This window comes from Sander lucioperca, chromosome 16, assembly GCF_008315115.2.
Source record: "Sander lucioperca isolate FBNREF2018 chromosome 16, SLUC_FBN_1.2, whole genome shotgun sequence".
NCBI classification, from domain to species: domain Eukaryota; kingdom Metazoa; phylum Chordata; class Actinopteri; order Perciformes; family Percidae; genus Sander; species Sander lucioperca.
Genome location: NC_050188.1, coordinates 28,620,912 through 28,639,624, shown reverse-complemented (window position 1 = coordinate 28,639,624; position 18,713 = coordinate 28,620,912). Strand labels below are relative to the sequence as shown.

At 40.5% G+C, this 18,713-nt stretch overlaps 2 protein-coding genes across 3 annotated transcripts; one reads left to right on the top strand and one right to left on the bottom strand.

Annotated features, from left to right (window-relative positions):
- Window positions 1–613: 613 nt before the first annotated feature.
- rpl15 (ribosomal protein L15) lies at window positions 614–3,418 on the bottom strand. Its single transcript, XM_031279123.2, has 3 exons — window positions 3,207–3,418; window positions 2,977–3,113; window positions 614–967 (listed from the first exon to the last, which is right to left on the bottom strand). Exons 1-3 carry the CDS (start codon window positions 3,376–3,378, stop codon window positions 662–664), a joined length of 615 nt encoding a protein of 204 aa, XP_031134983.1. The 5' UTR covers window positions 3,379–3,418; the 3' UTR covers window positions 614–661.
- Window positions 3,419–5,370: 1,952 nt separating this feature from the next.
- nkiras1 (NFKB inhibitor interacting Ras-like 1) lies at window positions 5,371–18,015 on the top strand. 2 transcript variants are annotated; one of them, XM_035993256.1, is made up of 5 exons: window positions 5,371–5,493; window positions 5,789–5,889; window positions 12,965–13,206; window positions 14,816–15,077; window positions 15,315–18,015. In XM_035993256.1, the coding sequence occupies exons 2-4, from the start codon at window positions 5,796–5,798 to the stop codon at window positions 15,056–15,058; spliced, it is 579 nt and encodes a 192-aa protein (XP_035849149.1). In that variant the 5' UTR covers window positions 5,371–5,493; window positions 5,789–5,795; the 3' UTR covers window positions 15,059–15,077; window positions 15,315–18,015. The 2 variants fall into 2 exon arrangements, with proteins under 2 accessions (XP_035849149.1, XP_035849150.1); XM_035993257.1 differs by having other exon boundaries at window positions 5,389–5,565.
- The last annotated feature ends 698 nt before the right edge of the window (window positions 18,016–18,713 follow it).

Sequence of the window (18,713 nt, the reverse complement as noted above, 5' to 3'; positions counted from 1 at the left end):
TGTAAAAAAAACCTGTTACAAGTCCTGCATTTAAAATCCTACTCAAGTGCAAAAGTATTAGCATCAAAATATACAAAAAATATATACAAGTACCAGAGACTCCGTGGAGTAAAAGTATAAAGTTACAAAGGCGCACAGTCGACGTTATTTACATCGAAATAACTGGTACACAATTCTGTATTCTTCAAACTGTGGAACAGCACCTTGTCATTCATTCAATACTTCATAGTACTTACAGGCCATGCACAGTGCACACCCACACAGGTGGTTCCACTTAAGGGTGATTAGATCTCTAGTCAGGTGGAGCTTTAATAGGAATTCCGAGGTCATTTATCTATATACTAGAACATAATAAATGTGTAATTTGTCCTGCCCTGGCAAATACAAGCAGGACAGTGAGGGAGGGTACTCAGTCAAAGTCCTAGAGCTCCAGTCAGTGAAATCACCTGAAGGGATGTATAGGTGAGCATTATAGCATCCATTACTACAGTCCTTTACCAAAGCTTATTAAAGATAAGATTTATTCACACTGATCTGATGGTATGATCAGTCAAACCCCAGTGGAGCTTTGTTTAATATTCTAACAGCTGAATGAACCAGACCGCAGACAGGATTGTCACCATAAAAAGGACTTTTATTCGTTTAAATGTACAGACGGGCTCTAACGATAGCGGTGCAGCTGCATGGTGTTGCGCCTCTTCCAGGCAGCACGGCGGGAGCCTCCGATGGTCAGGTGGAACTTGTGGCCCTTGCCCAGGCCACGGCTCTTCTTTCCTGCAGATGTCAGGCCACGCATCTCTCTGTGCTTGTGCACAGCCTTTGTGATCCATTGGGTGTCTGGGTTGCGTCTGATGGCCTTGTGGAAGGTGTCGATCAGAATCACCTCAAAGAACTTGTAGGTGGAGTCCTCACCCACCCAGTAGGAGCTAAGCACTCGCAGGCCTCCACAGTGACGGCCAGCACGCTCCTAGGAAGAAAAAATAAATACATATTAAATCAATGTTTCTAACTGGACAATCAAGTCTAATAATTAAACAAAACAATCTAACAGGGTAATATACGGCACCGACTTAAAGCTGCAAAAGCAACTCTGCTTTGGCAGCTCCCAGTGACAGCAAGAAATGCGATTTGAACCCCCCAAAACCCTATAAAAAGATGCCAATAAACTGGAGACAACATGCGCACATTTACCAACCCTGCTGGTATGGGATTACACAAAAAAAGGGCAAACTGACAACAGTAAATCCCTGTTTACCAGAGGAGACCTTCAAGTCCATCTTAATATTTCATGAAAATTCTCTACAATATGTATACATTACAATTCACACCAGCAAGTTCCATTTATGACAACTTTCCATCAGTAGTGACAGTCTGGTTTACCAGATGCAGTGCTGGGATAAAGCCTGACTCTCCCCTTTTGCCATCTATTTACAAGGACACCGCTGCATCCAGGGCTTAGTGCCACCCAAGAAGATAGGGATTGTAGATACATACAACCCAGATCGCCCCCCCCCCCCCCCCCTCCATTAATACTAATCAGTTAAAAACAATATTAAAACTAAATTTAAAGGGTGCGCCTAGTGCAAACTTTCCACTAGCAAGTTGCGTTTTAAGCCCTTTTTCCTGCTATGTTTGTGGACCTCAGCCAAAATCAGCCATCCTACAGAGTAAGAACCTGTCAGAAAACTACATCTAAACTAGCATCTGTTCAGCTTCAATAACTGCCTGCATTGTTCCATCCTGGTACTGTGGGGTTATTGCTAAGCATTAGACTGCAGTGTTCATAAACAATGTGGCTATGAGACAGTAGACCCCAAACCAGTGTAATATTAACAAAAGGCCTATTTCTAATTAAGTGTCCCAGTAATTCTGGTCAGTGCGCCATCGTGCACAGTACCAGGACCCTTACACTGATACATGGATTTCAGCCACCTGTGCTTTTCCTACAGTGACAAGTCAAAATGTTTCTTTGAAAAACACCTGTCAACACCATTCCTTTTGTGTATGAACTGTGGTGAAAATGTCATCAGATCCATATGCAAGTTGTGAGTTTGTCAGGCAGTCACATTATATATTAAAGGCCCTGAACACCATGAAGAGTGTTTTCATTTAACCTGGCTGATTAGACCTCTTCTTACAACTGTGCGGGTGTGTTTAGACTGATTAATTGACATCTTCTTGAGTCTCTTGTTAGCTTGTTGTACCTTTAAGGGCAGGGAAAATTACACTTCTATCATTCTTATTGGTAGGAAAGATTTGTGACTGAATAAATTCCCATCTAAGCTCCGGCCCACCTTCACCCTGAGCAGAAGTCTAATCAGCCAGAACAACTGAAATCACCTGTGTGTGGGTTCAGAGGCATTACAACTTTGTTTTGGTGTCAGCAACCCATTACTAAATCAAATCAGGAATTACATTTCCCAACTCGTTTCCACTAACATTTTTGAAAACGTCACTTGTGAATTGTGAGGCGAGACTTGGACAGCACTCTCCACACATAGGGATTATTTCAAATAATATTCCAATGATTATTTAATAAGTGTGCTGCACTTCCTATATGCAAAATCACAAAGCATTGCCTGCTACAAAATTGAGTGCACCATACTTATCAGTTCTGACCCACAGAGGAGCAGATCCTCTAACTTCAGCCACCCAATGTATTTTTGTGAGTTTGACAGGGCACATGGGAACATGTTGCTACCCATTCATTGTGTTAGCATTTGCAGTCAGAATGGGTAACACATGAATAAATCTATTTCAGGTGCAGTACACACTGTCATCTAAAGCTCATCTGAAGAATCGGCAAACCAGCAAAAAGATAAGTAAAATTTATTTTTATAGCACATTTAAAAACAGCTTGCACTGACCAAAGTGCTGTACATGGGGCATTAACCACAGAATAAAACAAATACACTTACAGTGTACACTAACATGTCTGATTGTTGGCCTTAGAGCCAAAGTCTATCATGAACATACCTCAGCAGTTGACTGCAAACTGCGGGCAAACTTGATCTGGTTGACGCCATGGTGCACTGGCTTGCCATAGGTAGCACCCTTGGGCACAGGGCGTTTACGGCCTCCACGGCGCACGCGGACGCGGTACACAACGTAGCCTGTTTGAATAAAACAAAAAGGCCTGATTAGCAAGGAAAGGCGATGACCGATCACACGTGTGCAGAAGCACAAACTCTGGGCTCAGCACTCACCCTGCTTGGCCTTGTAGCCCAGTCTACGAGCCTTGTCAGGTCTGGTGGGTCTAGGAGCGCGGTGGAGGTTGGACAGCTGACGGTACTGCCAGCAGCGGACACGGAGCAGGAAGCGCATCACATCGGACTGCTTCTTGCGCCACAACTCCTGCATATACTTATATGCTCCCATGTTGACTTATCTGAAGAAAAAAAAACACCAGTGTGCAAGTTAAACATTTGGTATCAACTCATAGCTTGTTTTAAAACATGATGCATATAAGGATTCCACAATACAGGATTCATATTGGATAACATGCAGCCAGCATCTGCAGTTCAATCTATAATAGGCTTACATTCAGTTTAGTGTCCCAAATTATTTTCCAAAAACTGATGGTCTTATTTGAGACAGGTTAAAGGTAGCACAGGTGGTTCAGCAGGTTCATAATTAAGGACATTGTATGGGGAATTTGGGACACTAAACTGCACGTATATCCTAAAACAACCTGAGACAGTCAAGCTGAGCAACATTTATAGAAAACAAATTACAGTTGCAATCGTCTACCATGTGAGCGCCGGTAAGCCAATAATTTGGCTAGCTGCTACCTATTCAGGTTATAAAGTGATGAGCTGTCTTTTAGATAAGTCAATTTCAAACCTGTAACTCTTAAGTCTTAATAGAACATGGTTCAAGACCACTGAGACTCCATACATTCATATACAGTGAGGCCATTCTAACGTTAACCGTTTCCAGACAGCCATGATTTCCCCATTGTCTCCATAACCTCTAAAGCGACGTTAATACACATTAAGACGACCCAGGTGTCTACATGTTAAAGCATACGGTAAAAATGTACAAGTGGTAATAGTACAGAATCTCCATGCTTGTTAGAAAGCTGGCTAGAAATACAGCTAACGTTAGCATGCTAATGTTGGCCGTGTAGCATCTCACTCTGGCTTCACCAGAATGTTGCTAGCATTAACGTTACCCCAGAAATAACAAATTGCATATGTCGTTTTTAAATGGGTTAAAAAGCGAAGACTCTAGCAACTTTATTACACAAATAACAAGACAGCATGGTACCAACACATTAGCTTTACTACTGCGGCCGGCTGTGGCAATGGCTACTAGATCCGACTGCATCTCAGCACCATTAAAACAGGGCAATAATAAGTGTTTCTAACAATGTTTCTCAAAAACTAATCAAGGCGCATGGGATCGTTGTTAATTCGCTAAACTACGTCCTAAGCCAAACAGACCGATGAAAGCATATTCATAATGATTTTAATGGATTACGTTGTGTAGAAATGCATAGAAAAACTCGCTTACATGATGGCGTACCAGCCGGAAAGAGAGAGGGTACGTACCCAGCATGCCTTATGAAAACGACTGTGACGCATTTCCTCTGTTGTGCACATGGGTAATGTAGTCTTCGTTTGTTTCTTAATTTTTTTTTTTCTACACGTAATGATACTTTTGCGGTAATTACGAGAATCAAACACGTGCTCTATTTTAAAATTTCAATTCAAAAGTAATTATACAATATAATGTAATCACCCAGTTTTATATACAGTCTACGAGGTAATCACAGTAGAGTCTAGCCAAAAAACAGACATTTTGTGTATATTGATCTATTAATCCAAACTCTATATATATATATATATATATATATATATATATATATATATATATATATATATATATATATTAATAATAATATTAATAATCATTTTTAATAATCAGACGATTTTTGAGTTAATAATCTTATGCTATATAATTTATTGTGTAATAATATTACATTTACAACATAATATTTACATGCACTATGCATATTTCTAATTATGTTGACACTTACTATTATTGTTGATTTCTGTCATTTTAATTGTGATAGTATAGTTTACACAATATAACAACAGTGGATCAGTGTAAGCACGTGAACAACTATTCAGCCAATACATTATTATAATACACAACTTATGCAGTTACATTATTATTATTATTATTATTATTATTATTATTATTATTATTAGTAGTAGTAGTAGTAGTAGTAGTAGTAGTAGTGGTGGTATTGTTATGAGACCATTATTATAATTATCATTATTATCAATAATAATAATTATTACTTATTTTATTTTTTTGTGGTGTGAACATAGTTTGACTCTGGTTTGAATCATAGGGGTGTGAATTAACTCAGTCACGCATGCGCAGTGACAAAATAAATCTTATCGCTAGCAGAGCAGAATGGATACACTGGCTGTGATGCTACGTTTAAAGACTTGATAGAGGCTAGTTATCGTCCTGATTTAAGTAAGAAGCTTTAGCAGAATGTACCAGTAACGTTAATGAACAGAGTGGGGCTCGTAGCTGGGTCGTTTACTGGTGTATTTACATGGCGCAGTATGAGTTGCTCCGTCTAGCCTGTTAGCTAGCAAGGCTAAACAACAAAACGCTGTCATAGCGAGCCAACGCTCAGGATAGAATCACAGTTGTTTTGCGCGGTTCTAGAGAAGCTCTTGTAGATGATAATGTTATTTTAGCACGTCTAAGATATGCCATATGAGACAATACAATTAATATGGTGTTTTGTGTTCATACATTTTAGGCTCGAAATGGGAAAAGGCTGTAAAGTTGTGGTGTGTGGCCAGGCAGCTGTTGGAAAAACTGCCATACTGGAACAGTTGCTGTACGGAAATCACTCTGTAGGTAAGTACTGCACTGAGAACGACACGAGTCATGAGAAAAATAACATAGCTGCACTATTTTTATTTATATAGTTGTTTACACTGTTTTATATATTATAGTAGTATTCGTACTTTTTTAACATGTTATATTTTTTTACCTAATACATCTTATGTTGATGCTATACATTTTTCGTATAATGCACATATTTTAATTTTCATTCATTCATTTTCTAATTGAATGTCAAGTACTTGAGAGATTGTTTCAAATATTTTTTACTATGAAGCTCAATTTCAAAAATCAAGTTACAAAATTGTTATTACAGTGCTTATTTTTTACAGTATACAAACAAAAATAAGGAATGGAAATAAGGATAAATTAAAAAAAGAAAAAAAAAAAAACAACCAACAAATGAGAGGCCCTAATCCCGCAATAACCCACCCTGGACTGCGATCAGGAAACTGCTTGTCTTGTAAGATAAGATTCCAAAGGTCGCAAATGTTCTCTTTTAAAGTCTTTTAGTTTGTCCTTAAGGAGGAACCGGATCCTGTCAAGGTAGAGTGTGTCCATCATCTCCGTGAGCCATATCTTCAGTGTTGGTCCCTCTTTCTTTTTCCATTATAAGAGGATACAATTCTTTGCAGTGAGAATTCCATATGCCAGGAAGCGCTGTTGCGCCAGTGTCAGTCTCTTTGCTTCATTGGATATCCCTTTAACACTTTTGACATGAAACTAAAGATATCACTCCAGTAACCTTGTATTTTGCAACAGAGAACATAACTATGAAGTAAATCACCAACACGAGTGTCACATTTTTCACACAGAGGAGAGAGCTCAGGGAAGATCCTATAAAGTCTTTCTTTGGAATAATGTAGCCTATATAGGATTTTAAACTGTATTAGACAGTGACGTGCGTTTATGGAGCACTTGTGGATATATGCTAAACACTCGTCCCATAGGTCATTTTGTATGTTCGTACCCAACTCCTTTTCCCAATCTGCTTTAACAGTAGCAGTAGTTGGGCGGCTCATCTCCTGCAACTTATCATATAAACAGGATATATTGTGATCTGACCTCTCTAACTCACCTAGGCAATCATCCAACTTATCTGGCCCTGCTTTCTCAAACTGAGGAAGATGTGTTCTTACTTGAAAGAATCTGAATAAATGGTGTTTGGGTAAACCATTTTTTTGTTGTAGCTGATGAAAAGATGCAAATTATCCTTGTATATATAAATCCCCTACGTTACGAACCGTTGTGTGCTGAGTTTGAGGTACTTTGTGGTGAGACCTACCTGGGAGACTGGGCCAGGCTTTAGTTGTAAAAACCAGGGCCGGAGTGGGGCCACTTTTCAGCCTGGGAGTTTCAGGCCCAAGACTGACCCACTTTTTCCATGGTGGTGGAAATTGGATAAATGAAGCAACAGTTCAGCTCTTACTACCCTGTAGTTTTTATTAATACCATGGTTCAACAAATAATGTAAAGGTTGAATAATAATTCACTTAAGCTGAGAAGTTAACAAAAATATTCCACTATTTCACAAGGATAGGTTGATAAATTAACAAAAGAAGAAAGAAAGAAAGAAATAAAGCATTTGAAATGTATCCCACTCTTTCACAAAGAGGCATATTGAACTAATGTTTAGGCTACAGTTCAATTCACGGTACAGTTACAGTTACATTGCGAATAGCATCTACAGCATCAGTAGCCGCCTAAGCAGTGCACTGGTTTCATGTACTGTCATATACTGCTCTTTCTTACATGAAATAACTTTAATTCATATTGTCTACTCTGGTATCCTCTCTACCTGTCCCTGTAGTCATGGCCTCCTCATTGCAAATTTCGGGCTCATCATTTTCAGCGGGGGACTGGCTTATCTGCTGCTCAGAAGCTACAAAAAAAAGAATTAAGAGGTCATTTTACTGCCTTCACAGATCAAGCTTGAGTTTTGTTATCAATATTTGCAAAGTCTATGAGAACTCCCTCACATGGTACAACCATGCAGAGGCTGCGGTATCAGAATGCGGAACGTGTGTAGCCTACTTTAAGAGAAGATAGACTAATGTGACGAAAGTCAACAACAAAAAAAATCCTCGACTGGCCCAAAAGTGAAGCAGCCCACCTGGAATTCTCCCGATTACCCACCCGGGGCCTGGTAAAAACTGTAGGTATTTTGTGTTAGTTGCACTAGGTTCAGGGCTGCTGTTTTACTTATATTGGTTTTAACGTTGGTCTGATTACAAGATTTCCCCCAGAAAAGTAGTCCGGTGGCGAGTGTCTTTTTTTTGACGAGGGCCTGGCTAACTGATGGCAGCATTAATGTAGAGCCCAATAGTTTTCTGTCTGTGATAACAGAATCATGGACGGAATCGTGAAATTGAGAATTTCAAAAAAGCTATCAGACAGATTTCATAGGGCCCTAAATGAAGTCAGTGCTAAAAGCTAACTGGAGATTTGGAAATATGACTATGTCTTAAGTTTCCAACCGAGCCGCCCAGCTCTAACTAGTTTAAAAAATGTCTTCCCCGCCTGGTCGGGGGAATCTTAGGCCTGGTGGGCTACCAGACTTGCAATACACTGGGGGAAACACTGGATTAGGGAGGTTTTGTTTCTATGTTTGTTTGTAGTTTAGTCATTTTGCTCTTAATTCAAAGAGTCCTCTTTCAGTTATATATGTTTCTTTGTTTTAGGCAGCACCCACAGGCCCTTTTTCCTTTTTGTAGTTTGTGTACCCGATTTTAGTTAAATCACCAAAACTCTCTCACCAATAAAGAACTTCACCGAAAACGCCTTCCCTTTCCCCTTACGAGCTGGGTTGTAACAACATATATATTTCTAACTCCTATGTTGTTTTTCTCATGATTTCTCATTCTAATTTAATTCTTATTTCTATTTGTCCTTATAATTTCTCATAGAGCATATGTAATGAACTGAAATTTCCCCTCGGGAATCAATATGAATGTTTTGATTGATTGATTATACAGACAGGTCAAGCGTGGATTCATATGGGTTCAATGTATGGGGCATTTTGTGGCTCTAATTTAGATCACCTTGATGTGGTTGACGACAGTTTTTCTCAATGTCTCATTGAAATTTATAACGGTTTCTAGGGGTGGGAAAAATAAAATCAAAAATCGTATGTATCCTGATTTTTTTGCGAGGATTTTTAAAATCAATTTTTTCCCTAGAATCAAAATATATATATATATATATATATATATATATATATATATATATATATATATATATATATGATTTACCTTAATATGTTCAGTTTATACGGTACTGCTGATGGCAACTACATCATAACCATTTCCAGCAAAACAGACTGAAAGCAGAAAATGCAGAAGATCCATGTTATGTTCTTCTTTACAAAGTAAATAAATGTCAGACTGACTTCTAAGGAAACTTAGTTTTTAGAAATGTCTCATGATATATTGTCTCTACAAGTGTATAATTCAACTTTGTTTTTTGTTAAAGAAGGAAAAGTAAATCACTATACTCAATACTATGAAAACGCAATACTTCGAGAATCACAACAGGGTTTCCCCCAGCACTTTACAGCTCGTGCGGCCGCCTAAGCTGGGGAACCCTACCGCCTTAACTAGGTCGTCCAAAAAAAAAAAAAAAAAAAGTCCGCTGCACAAAAGGCCGTCAAGTGCATCTCGGACAATAGCGCGGACGCGCTTACACCGCGAGCGGGCACGCGCGCCACACGGCCGAAATGAGAGAAAGAAAAAGAGACGTGGTCCGTCGCTGTCTGGAGGATAACTAGCCAGTTGATATCGCGCATGTGTCTGTGAGAACAATCGCCATTTCACCGTCGCGTGTGCGTCGGAGTTTGTCAACAAATGTGCGGCAGCCGGGGCATGCCCGGGCAGAGACGGGGTGAGTGGACTTACCCGAGTGTTGGCATACGGTGGGCAGAGAACATTTCTATATGTTTCTCTGTCCTGTTTTTCACATCAGTGAGGCTTTCTTCTCTTGTTTCAACGAAGTGAATACATGACGAAGTGACTGGAACTATCCATCACCTCTCGCGCGTGGATTCTCAACATCCCGGCTGTTGCCCGGTGTTTCGGTTTAACGAGAGACCATGTTAACTGGCGACCGTCAGCCAAATGCGTCTGCTGTTGTCGTAGTGACGAGAGCTGTTCAAAACGGGAAGAGAATACGTAGCTGTCCGCGTGAATGCCGTTTTGTTAAGCTGTCATTAAAATGTTAAAACATAACGACGTTTACGTTACCTCTCTGATTTGTCTTGGGAGTCTTGTCTGAGGAAACTTGTCAGTCGCGTTTTGAATGTGGCTTGCTGTTAAGGAAAACAGGAAGACAGCGTTGCTCTTCCTGTTACAATGTTTATAATCTAATACGTTTTATTGAATAGACCTATTAGTCTTCAGAGCTTGTGTTAAGTAAACACATGTCACGTAGAAAACTATTTAGCCCTTTTAAAAGTAGAAAATAAATTAATAAACAACTTGGATTCGAACTCGTGCCATTGTGGGAAAATATAAACGACTTAGCAGTCTAACGCACTGCACCATCACATCGCATTGTTAACTTGTGGGCATGGCATGATATGAACTCAAACGTCACACAGAGTCGCTGAAAATCAGGAGGCTAGATCAAGTTGTGACCATACCCCACTGCATGCAAATAACTGACAAGCTGCTCTTGCTCAGAAATTGTCTTTAGTTTGTTTGATTCCCACAACATGCACATGTCTTGTCTGTTTGTCCATGCACTGTACTATTCTTATGTTACACACTGTACATATCTGTCTATATGGTTCACTCAGTATATCCATATTTATTCTGGTTTTAAATGGCTGTTATTTGTGTTGGAAACCAGTAAAATAACAAAATGGTCTTATGTACATGGATGGTGTGGTCACAACTTGATCTGGCTGCCTCCTGTTTTCAAGATACGATATATGAGGTATTTTAATGCTATACTTACCTGGATTTGTTGTAGAGCCTGTGGCGCACTAAGTTGGTCTGTTGTCTCTTGTTTTTTCCTCCACAATGGCACGAGGTCGAATCCCGTGAAATTTGTTTATTTATTGATTTATTATTTGGTTTATCAGAGATGGACATTTGAGTTTCAATTTTATTTCAATGTGCTTACCATGGACAAACAGACAAGACATGTGCATGTTGGGGGAATCAAACAAACTAAAGACAATTTCTGAGCAAGAGCAGCTTGTCAGTTATTTGCATGCAGTGGGGTATGGTCACAACTTGATCTAGCCTCCTGATTTTCAGCGACTCTGTGTGACGTTTGAGTTCATATCATGCCATTCCCACAAGTTAACAATGCGATGTGATGGTGCAGTGTGTTATACTGCTAAGTCGTTTATATTTTCCCACAATGGCACAAGTTCGAATCCAAGTTGTTTATTAATTTATTTTCTACTTTTAAAAGGGCTAAATAGTTTTCTACGTGACATGTGTTTACTTAACACAAGCTCTGAAGACTAATAGGTCTATTCAATAAAACGTATTAGATTATAAACATTGTAACAGGAAGAGCAACGCTGTCTTCCTGTTTTCCTTAACAGCAAGCTAAACGCTGCTAACAACGCGACTGACAAGTTTCCTCAGACAAGACTCCCAAGACAAATCAGAGAGGTAACGTAAACGTCGTTATGTTTTAACATTTTAATGACAGCTTAACAAAACGGCATTCACGCTGACAGCTACGTATTCTCTTCCCGTTTTGAACAGCTGTCGTCACTACGACAACAGCAGACGCATTTGGCTGACGGTCGCCAGTTAACATGGTCTCTCGTTAAACCGAAACACCGGTCTTTGAGACACAGCTGTTGTCCGTTTGTTTTAATCACTACACGCGGTTCACAACACACAGTTAGCGTAGTTACACACAGTGAAATGACGTGTCATACTTTCATTTCTTTCATTCACACGCATGTGAAGCTATGGGCTGAGCTCTGTTATCTCAGAGCTGTTGGTTTTGGAGAAGAGTTGTCGGGCAAAGTGGACGAGTGCGTGTCATGGAGGATAATGGGAGCAATGCCAGTAAAATTGTTATAGCACTTTTTTTGAAAATAGTTTCATGAGCTTAAAGTGCCCATATTATGAAAAAATCACTTTTTCTGGGATTTGGGGTGTTATGTTGTGTCTCTGGTGCTTCCACACACATACAAACTTTGAAAAAAATCCATCCATGCTGTTTAGAGTGAGATACGGTTTCTGAATGTGTCCTGCCTTCAGTCTCTGGGTGAGCTGTTCAAAATCGGCACGGCTTGTGACCTCACAAGCCGAAATGAGCAGGCTAACCGCAACCATTAGCTCGTAGTTAGCATTAGCGTTAGCATGCTAATGCTAACGCTAGCATGCTAACGCTAGCATGCTACCTCGTTCTCAATAGCAAAGCACTGCTACAACACACACAAGTTCACCATAATCTACAAAAGAACTACTTACATGTGCGCCCTCATTTAGAAGTCTCCCAGCTAATCCTGCCTTGTAACTGACCGAAGTTGTAGAAACAGCCTTTCTTTTACTGTCTATGGAGCTAGCTAGCTGACATGATCTACATCTGAGCTACTGCACATGTGCAAGTGCAATCAAAGATAGTACAGAAGAAGAAGAAGAAAAGAGGTCTCAGTCTGTAGCTAAAACAGAGACCAGCTGAAAAGAGGATCTGCAGCAGTGAGAGAGAGCACTGCAGTACAACAAAAATGTTATGTTTTTTTGTAAACCTATTCTGGTACAACCTTAAAATACAATTATGAACCTGAAAATGAGCATAATATGGCTGCTTTAAAATTGCACATTGCAGCTGTTATTTTGAAAAGCTGGTTATTTATGAATTATTTATTATTATTTAAATGTAATATGTAGTGTAGTGTAGTGTGTAGTACAGAGTCTGCACTACACACTACAGTGTGTAGTGCGTGTGTACTGCACTACAGAGATGTATTAATTATATATTAAAATTTGATATTTAGTGTAATGTGTACTACACTAACACTGATTTGAGCCAGTAGAATTTTGAACCTTTGAACGTTGAACCCTGCCGATGGAAGTGTACCGTCCTTGGTTTTCTGAAGGTGGTGTTGTGTATTTTCCAGGCTCTGAGTCCAGTGAGACCCAGGAGGATGTGTATGTGGCCTCCGTGGAAACAGACCGCGGTGTGAAGGAACAGCTGAGGCTTTATGACACCAAAGGCCTCCACGATGGACAGGACCTCCCCAAACACTACTACTCGGTGGCGGACGGCTTCGTGCTCGTCTACAGCGTCGACAGCTTGGAGTCTTTCAAGAAGGTGGACGTCCTGAAGAAGGAAATAGACAAGTCCAGAGATAAGAAAGAGGTGTGGCTGGGACAAAGTATGCTTTAACCACCATTCATATACAGTAATTAGGCATGGGCTGGTATGGTATTCTGATGGTATGATAACTTTCAGCAACAATCTCACGGTTTCACGGTATTGCGGTGTTGCCATTACAGCTTTGAATGTATTATTTTGAAATGTCTGGGACATTGAACACACTGTATTTTATTTTGAAGCACACTGGCAGGGAGAGGTAGCCTGGATGCCAGCCGAACTTAGCCCCGCCCACAACGTTTGAGGTCGGGAAGTTCGGTCTGGACTTGATCAGTTGTGGAGCAACTATGCTCCAACCAGAGCTGTTCGGACCAATCAAATTGTCAGGGTGGGCTTTATACGATGATGGACAGATGATCAACAGTAACATAATCAACCACGTCACCAAAGAGCGCTTGGGTTGAATTTGTTCACAACAAAGATGGCTGCCGCTGGAGAATTGAGATGTGTAGATTCCGCCATCACGTCTGTTATAGAAGATATCGACAGCGCATTCATTTCAAAAGAGGAACGGAGAACCGCGATCAAGACATTTGTCGATCGGAAAGATGTTTTTGCCGTCCTTCCTACGACACACGTCACATACTCTGTTGCTCTGATTGGTTGTAGGTCTATCGAATGAGTGCAGAGGGATTTTCTTTCCTGGTTCGGTTGAAACATGCCCCATAATCCCAGCCCAATTGAGCAGTGTCAGACTCAGATTCTCACTAGAATCTGAGTATGACCACATCAGGCTAAGGAAGAGGGGTTTCTAAACTGCACTGTCTGTCTCATAAAAAAAATGCAGGAACGGTATGACGAAAATTTTTAGTGGTTTTGAAACTGACTTTTTCAAAACCGCGGTATACCTTGAATCCAGCATCCGGCCCATGCCTACATATAATATGTGCTGTTCTCTGTCGCCTCTGTGCAGAGAATATCAGCTCCGTCCCAAAATGCATTACTGCCTTTTTTTTTTACATATTGGCAAACATCCACACCGTGTAGAACATAATTTATGATATTTGAAATATTCATTGTTACCAACAACTCTTTCTGTAGTTTCAGTTTCAGGCGGTGTCCGTGTTGTGCAGCTGTACGTTGTTCTGTTACCTGAACACATCACAGTGTAGGTAGTGAAAGGTAGTGAACAAGTAGAATTTGCACATAAAGGGGCACGGAAACACTAAATAAAGATATGAGAAGGCTAAGGTTCCCTTTTTGAGAAAATAAAATTAGCTTTAATTCATATGGGTCAACTGCCTTTGCATGTAGCCCCCCCCACCTTATTTATCTTTTTGCGATTAACAATTCAAATTAAAATTTGTAAACATACAGCTCGCAACATGAACACCCCCCCCCACACTTTCCGTCATCACCACCCACCCTGAAAAAAATCAAGATGACACAGTAACTACAATATTGCCGATCATTCAACAACACAGTGACAAATTAGACAATAAACCATAAACCAAATAACCATATGTATAAATGACAACACCATAAACACATATAATATACGTCTCTCCCCAGCACAAAGCTTCTTAGGAGCGTATCTTTTATTTGTTTAGTTTTTTAACATGTTCAAAGTAAACTAAAGGGACCTGTCTGTCAGGTGACGGTGATCGTGCTGGGGAATAAGACGGACCTGCGGGAGCGTCGCCAGGTGGACCAGGAGGCGGCGCAGCAGTGGGCGCGGGGCGAGAAGGTGAAGCTGTGGGAGGTGAGCGTCGCCGAGCGCAACTCGCTCATCGAGCCCTTCACCCAGCTGACCAGCCGCCTCACGCAGCCCCAGAGCAAGTCGGCCTTCCCTCTGCCCGGACGCAAGAGCAAAGGCACGCCGTCCAACGACATCTGAAGCTCTGACCATTCCGGGCTCGACTCGGGTCCGACTTGGGAACAACGAGTCGGACACAACACGGACCGGCTTTTGGGTTAGCAACAAGACTTTGGGTTGCTTCTGTGTAGATCTGACCATTTTACACACATTCATTCAGTTATATATGCAGTGTTAACATCAATCAATCAATCAATCAACATTTATTTATTTCTAGCACCTTACAGCATTCAACAGGTATGCAAAGTGCTTTACAACAAGTAATAAAACAACATAACATACAATAAAAAGAATAAGATTACATAATAAATAACATCATTTCAGTTAGACAAGTTCAAACTTTTGAGAAAATATGCTTATTTTCTTTCTCAGAGTTGTTGATATCTAACTCGTGTGTAGGGATAGTTTGGATCTTTTAAAGTGGGGTTGTATGAGCTGCTTCTCCATAGTCAGTGTATGAGCTACAGTAGAGGACAGTCTGGAGAAACAAGCAGGAGTACCGACACAGAAACTAAGCAATGTGCTGCTGTGGCCCACCTAAAAACAAAAAATCAATATCAGTTTAAGTGGACGCTATATTAAGAATATTTTTAAGGCTTTACCCTTGCCATCTGACAAGTGAAGCCGTTATATTCAGCTCTCTACAAAGCAACCAGACTCCTCTAACAGAATTGGTCGTTTTACCTCGCAGAACACTGGAGTTGCTGGTCTACCGCTGCCTCCATCCGTTTGCTTGTTAATTCTGTTAGTTCCTTAATCATTTTTTAAACACCAAAGTCCACACTTTAAGAAAAATACAACTAACGAGGCAGCGGTAGAGCAGCAACTCCTGTGTCCTGCGAGGTAAAATGACAAAGGAGTGTGGTGGCTTTGAAGAGAGCAAAGTTAACAACTTCACTTCCCCGTCGTAAAGGGCTGTCTGACAGCAAGGTAAAGCAGTGAGAATATTCTAAATGTAGCGTCCACTTAAACTGATAGTGATTTTTTTAGGTGGTCCTTTTTTTTTTTTTTTCAAATACATTTAGCTGCTGCCTCCCCCCGTCCACAGCAGCACATTGCTTAGTTTCCGTGTCAGGAATCCGGTCTGCTTCTCCAAACTGTCCTCTACTGTAGCTAATGCACTGACTATGGAGAAGTTCAAAAGATCCAAACTATCCCTACAAGATCATAGCTGGGGTCAGAACGTGGAAAACCTAGCTTAGCATAAAGATTGAAAGCATTGGGGAAACAGCTAGCCTGGTACTATCAAAGTTCTAAAACTATGCCTGTCAACACCTCTCATTAATTAGTATTTTATATCTCGTTTGCTTAATCTGTACACAAACAGAAATGTAAAATCGTTTTTTTATTCGAGGGGGTAGTGACGTGCTGGAACTACTTCTTGACAAACAGGTTATCCATCCGCTCAGCACCTCAGTACAGTGTGTCCAGCTCTTGCCAGTTATGGTCATTGAGCCCAGGTTTTGGTGTTTGGTTTCTTGTCAGCCAGACTTTTTTTTGCTGAGAAATAAAGATGAGTGGTGGTGGTGGGGTAAGTGAGTAACGTGGTGTAACTATTTCCTAGCGCAGGTGTCGGTACGCGATCTGTGCTGCCCGCACGATCCGATATGCGCATGTTGGATCGTGCGGGCAGCACAGATCGCGTACCCACAGCACGGACTGTTTGCACCTCCCCAGAGTCTTGTCCTTTGGTACCATGGTGCCTTTACGGAACATAAACCTGTGACACCAACTGTTATCTTTGGCAACCTGTGCTATAGCCGCACAGAAGTGCTGGGAAGATGGATAAACTGTTGTTAATCAAGAAATAGTTCCGTGGCCGGTTGGCTCGGTTGGTAGAGCGGGGCGCACATATGCAGGTTTACTCCTCGACGCAGAAGATCCAGGGTTCGAGTCCAACCTGTGCCACTTCCCCCCTCTCTCTCCCCTTTCATATCTCAGCTTTCCTATTGAATAAAGGCAGAAATGCCCCAAAAAGAAAAAAAAAAATCAAGAAATTGTTCAAACATGTAACTTCCCCATATATCACAAATTGTCGTTTTTACATTTCTGTTCATGTTTGGTTCAAAAAATTAGACACAGTGTGTTAATCAGTGAGCTTTAGACTTGTGGTTATGTTATTATGTATTTTTTTGGACAGAGCCAGGCCAGCTGTTTCTCTGCTTTCAGTCTTTATGCTAAGCTAGGCTAACCCCATTCTGACTGCAGCACTTTAACACACAGACATGATCTTGATCTTCTCCATCTCCCTTACAGAAAGAAAGCAACCGAGCATATGTCCCAATGTGTTTACTAATCCAACGAGGATGCATGACGCATTTCATTACTTTCCACGCAAACCAAACATAGGTGTCAACCACAAACCAAATCCACATCTGGAACACCTCTTTTCTGTACAGTGTGGAGTCAATCTGTTTTTTTTTTTTTTGTTTTTTTTTAAACTTAGCACTTTAGTACCAAAGATTTGACACAACCCATCATAGATCTTGTGGTTTTACACTTTTGATGGATACATTTAGATTTTGTTCAAGTCCATCTTACGTTAAAACGTTATGCCCACATGTACATTGAGTCATCGGTCGCTGTAATCATTCCTCTCTTTCCCAAGAGATCCCAATCTAGAGCTAATACAATGAAAGTGAACAAAATCCACAGTCCACTTTTGTCGAATGCAGACTGCTGAAGCCTTATATTTGCTTTGAATGCAATTTTGCTTCAAATAACTGGGTTTTGACCCCTATTTAGGGCTGGGCAATATATTGATATTAAAACCTGATATGAGACTGGATATCTTGTTAGATTTTAGATATCCTAAAATGTCATAGATGGTGTCTTTTCCTGGTTTTAAAGGCTGCATTACAGTAAAGTGATGTCATTTTCTGAACTTAGCAGACTGTTCCAGCTGTAGGGCTGAGTATCGTTCAAAAGTTTACCGATACCTGGAATTCGATAACGGTTTCTGAACGCTACTTTTTTTTTTAAATAAATAAAATAAATTACATTTTACATTACGCTCCTTTACAAAGATGTGACACCCACTGTAGTCAAGCCTCTCAGAATACAAGAACACTCAGGTGAGCTTATTTTCCTGCCTGCCTCCTCGAAGTGTAATTAAACAGCCAATCAGCAGCACTATTAATACCCCGTTTACACGTACATGGTTATTTTGAAAAACAGAGACATTTACCTTCGTTAAACGGAGAATTCGCCTCTGAAAACGAGTCTTTCTAAAACCTCCGGCCAGAGTGGAGATTTTGGAAAACTTCGTTTGCATGTAAACTGAGACAAACGGAGGTTTAGGCAGCCGAGAAGGTGAGGAAGAGAAGAGAAAGGAAGTGATTCGTTGCTGTTGTTGCTATTTTCGGGATTCTGATTGGCTAACGTGGGCTTGAGCTTCTCATTACACTGCCACCTACAGGTTTGGCATGCTCTCGACGGCATTGACGGCATATATACACGGGTACATGTAAACACTTTTCTGAAAACTGACAGCTGTGCACGATGTTATTTTTGAAAACGGAGAGGTTGAAATGTCCGTTTATTAAAATAGCCAGCCACGTGTAAACGTAGCATAGATCTTGGTACGAAGCCCTATCTGTTGTAATATTTGTCTTTATCCACTTCATCAATATATCCACATTATTTATCTAAAATATCTGTCGCAGTATATATATCG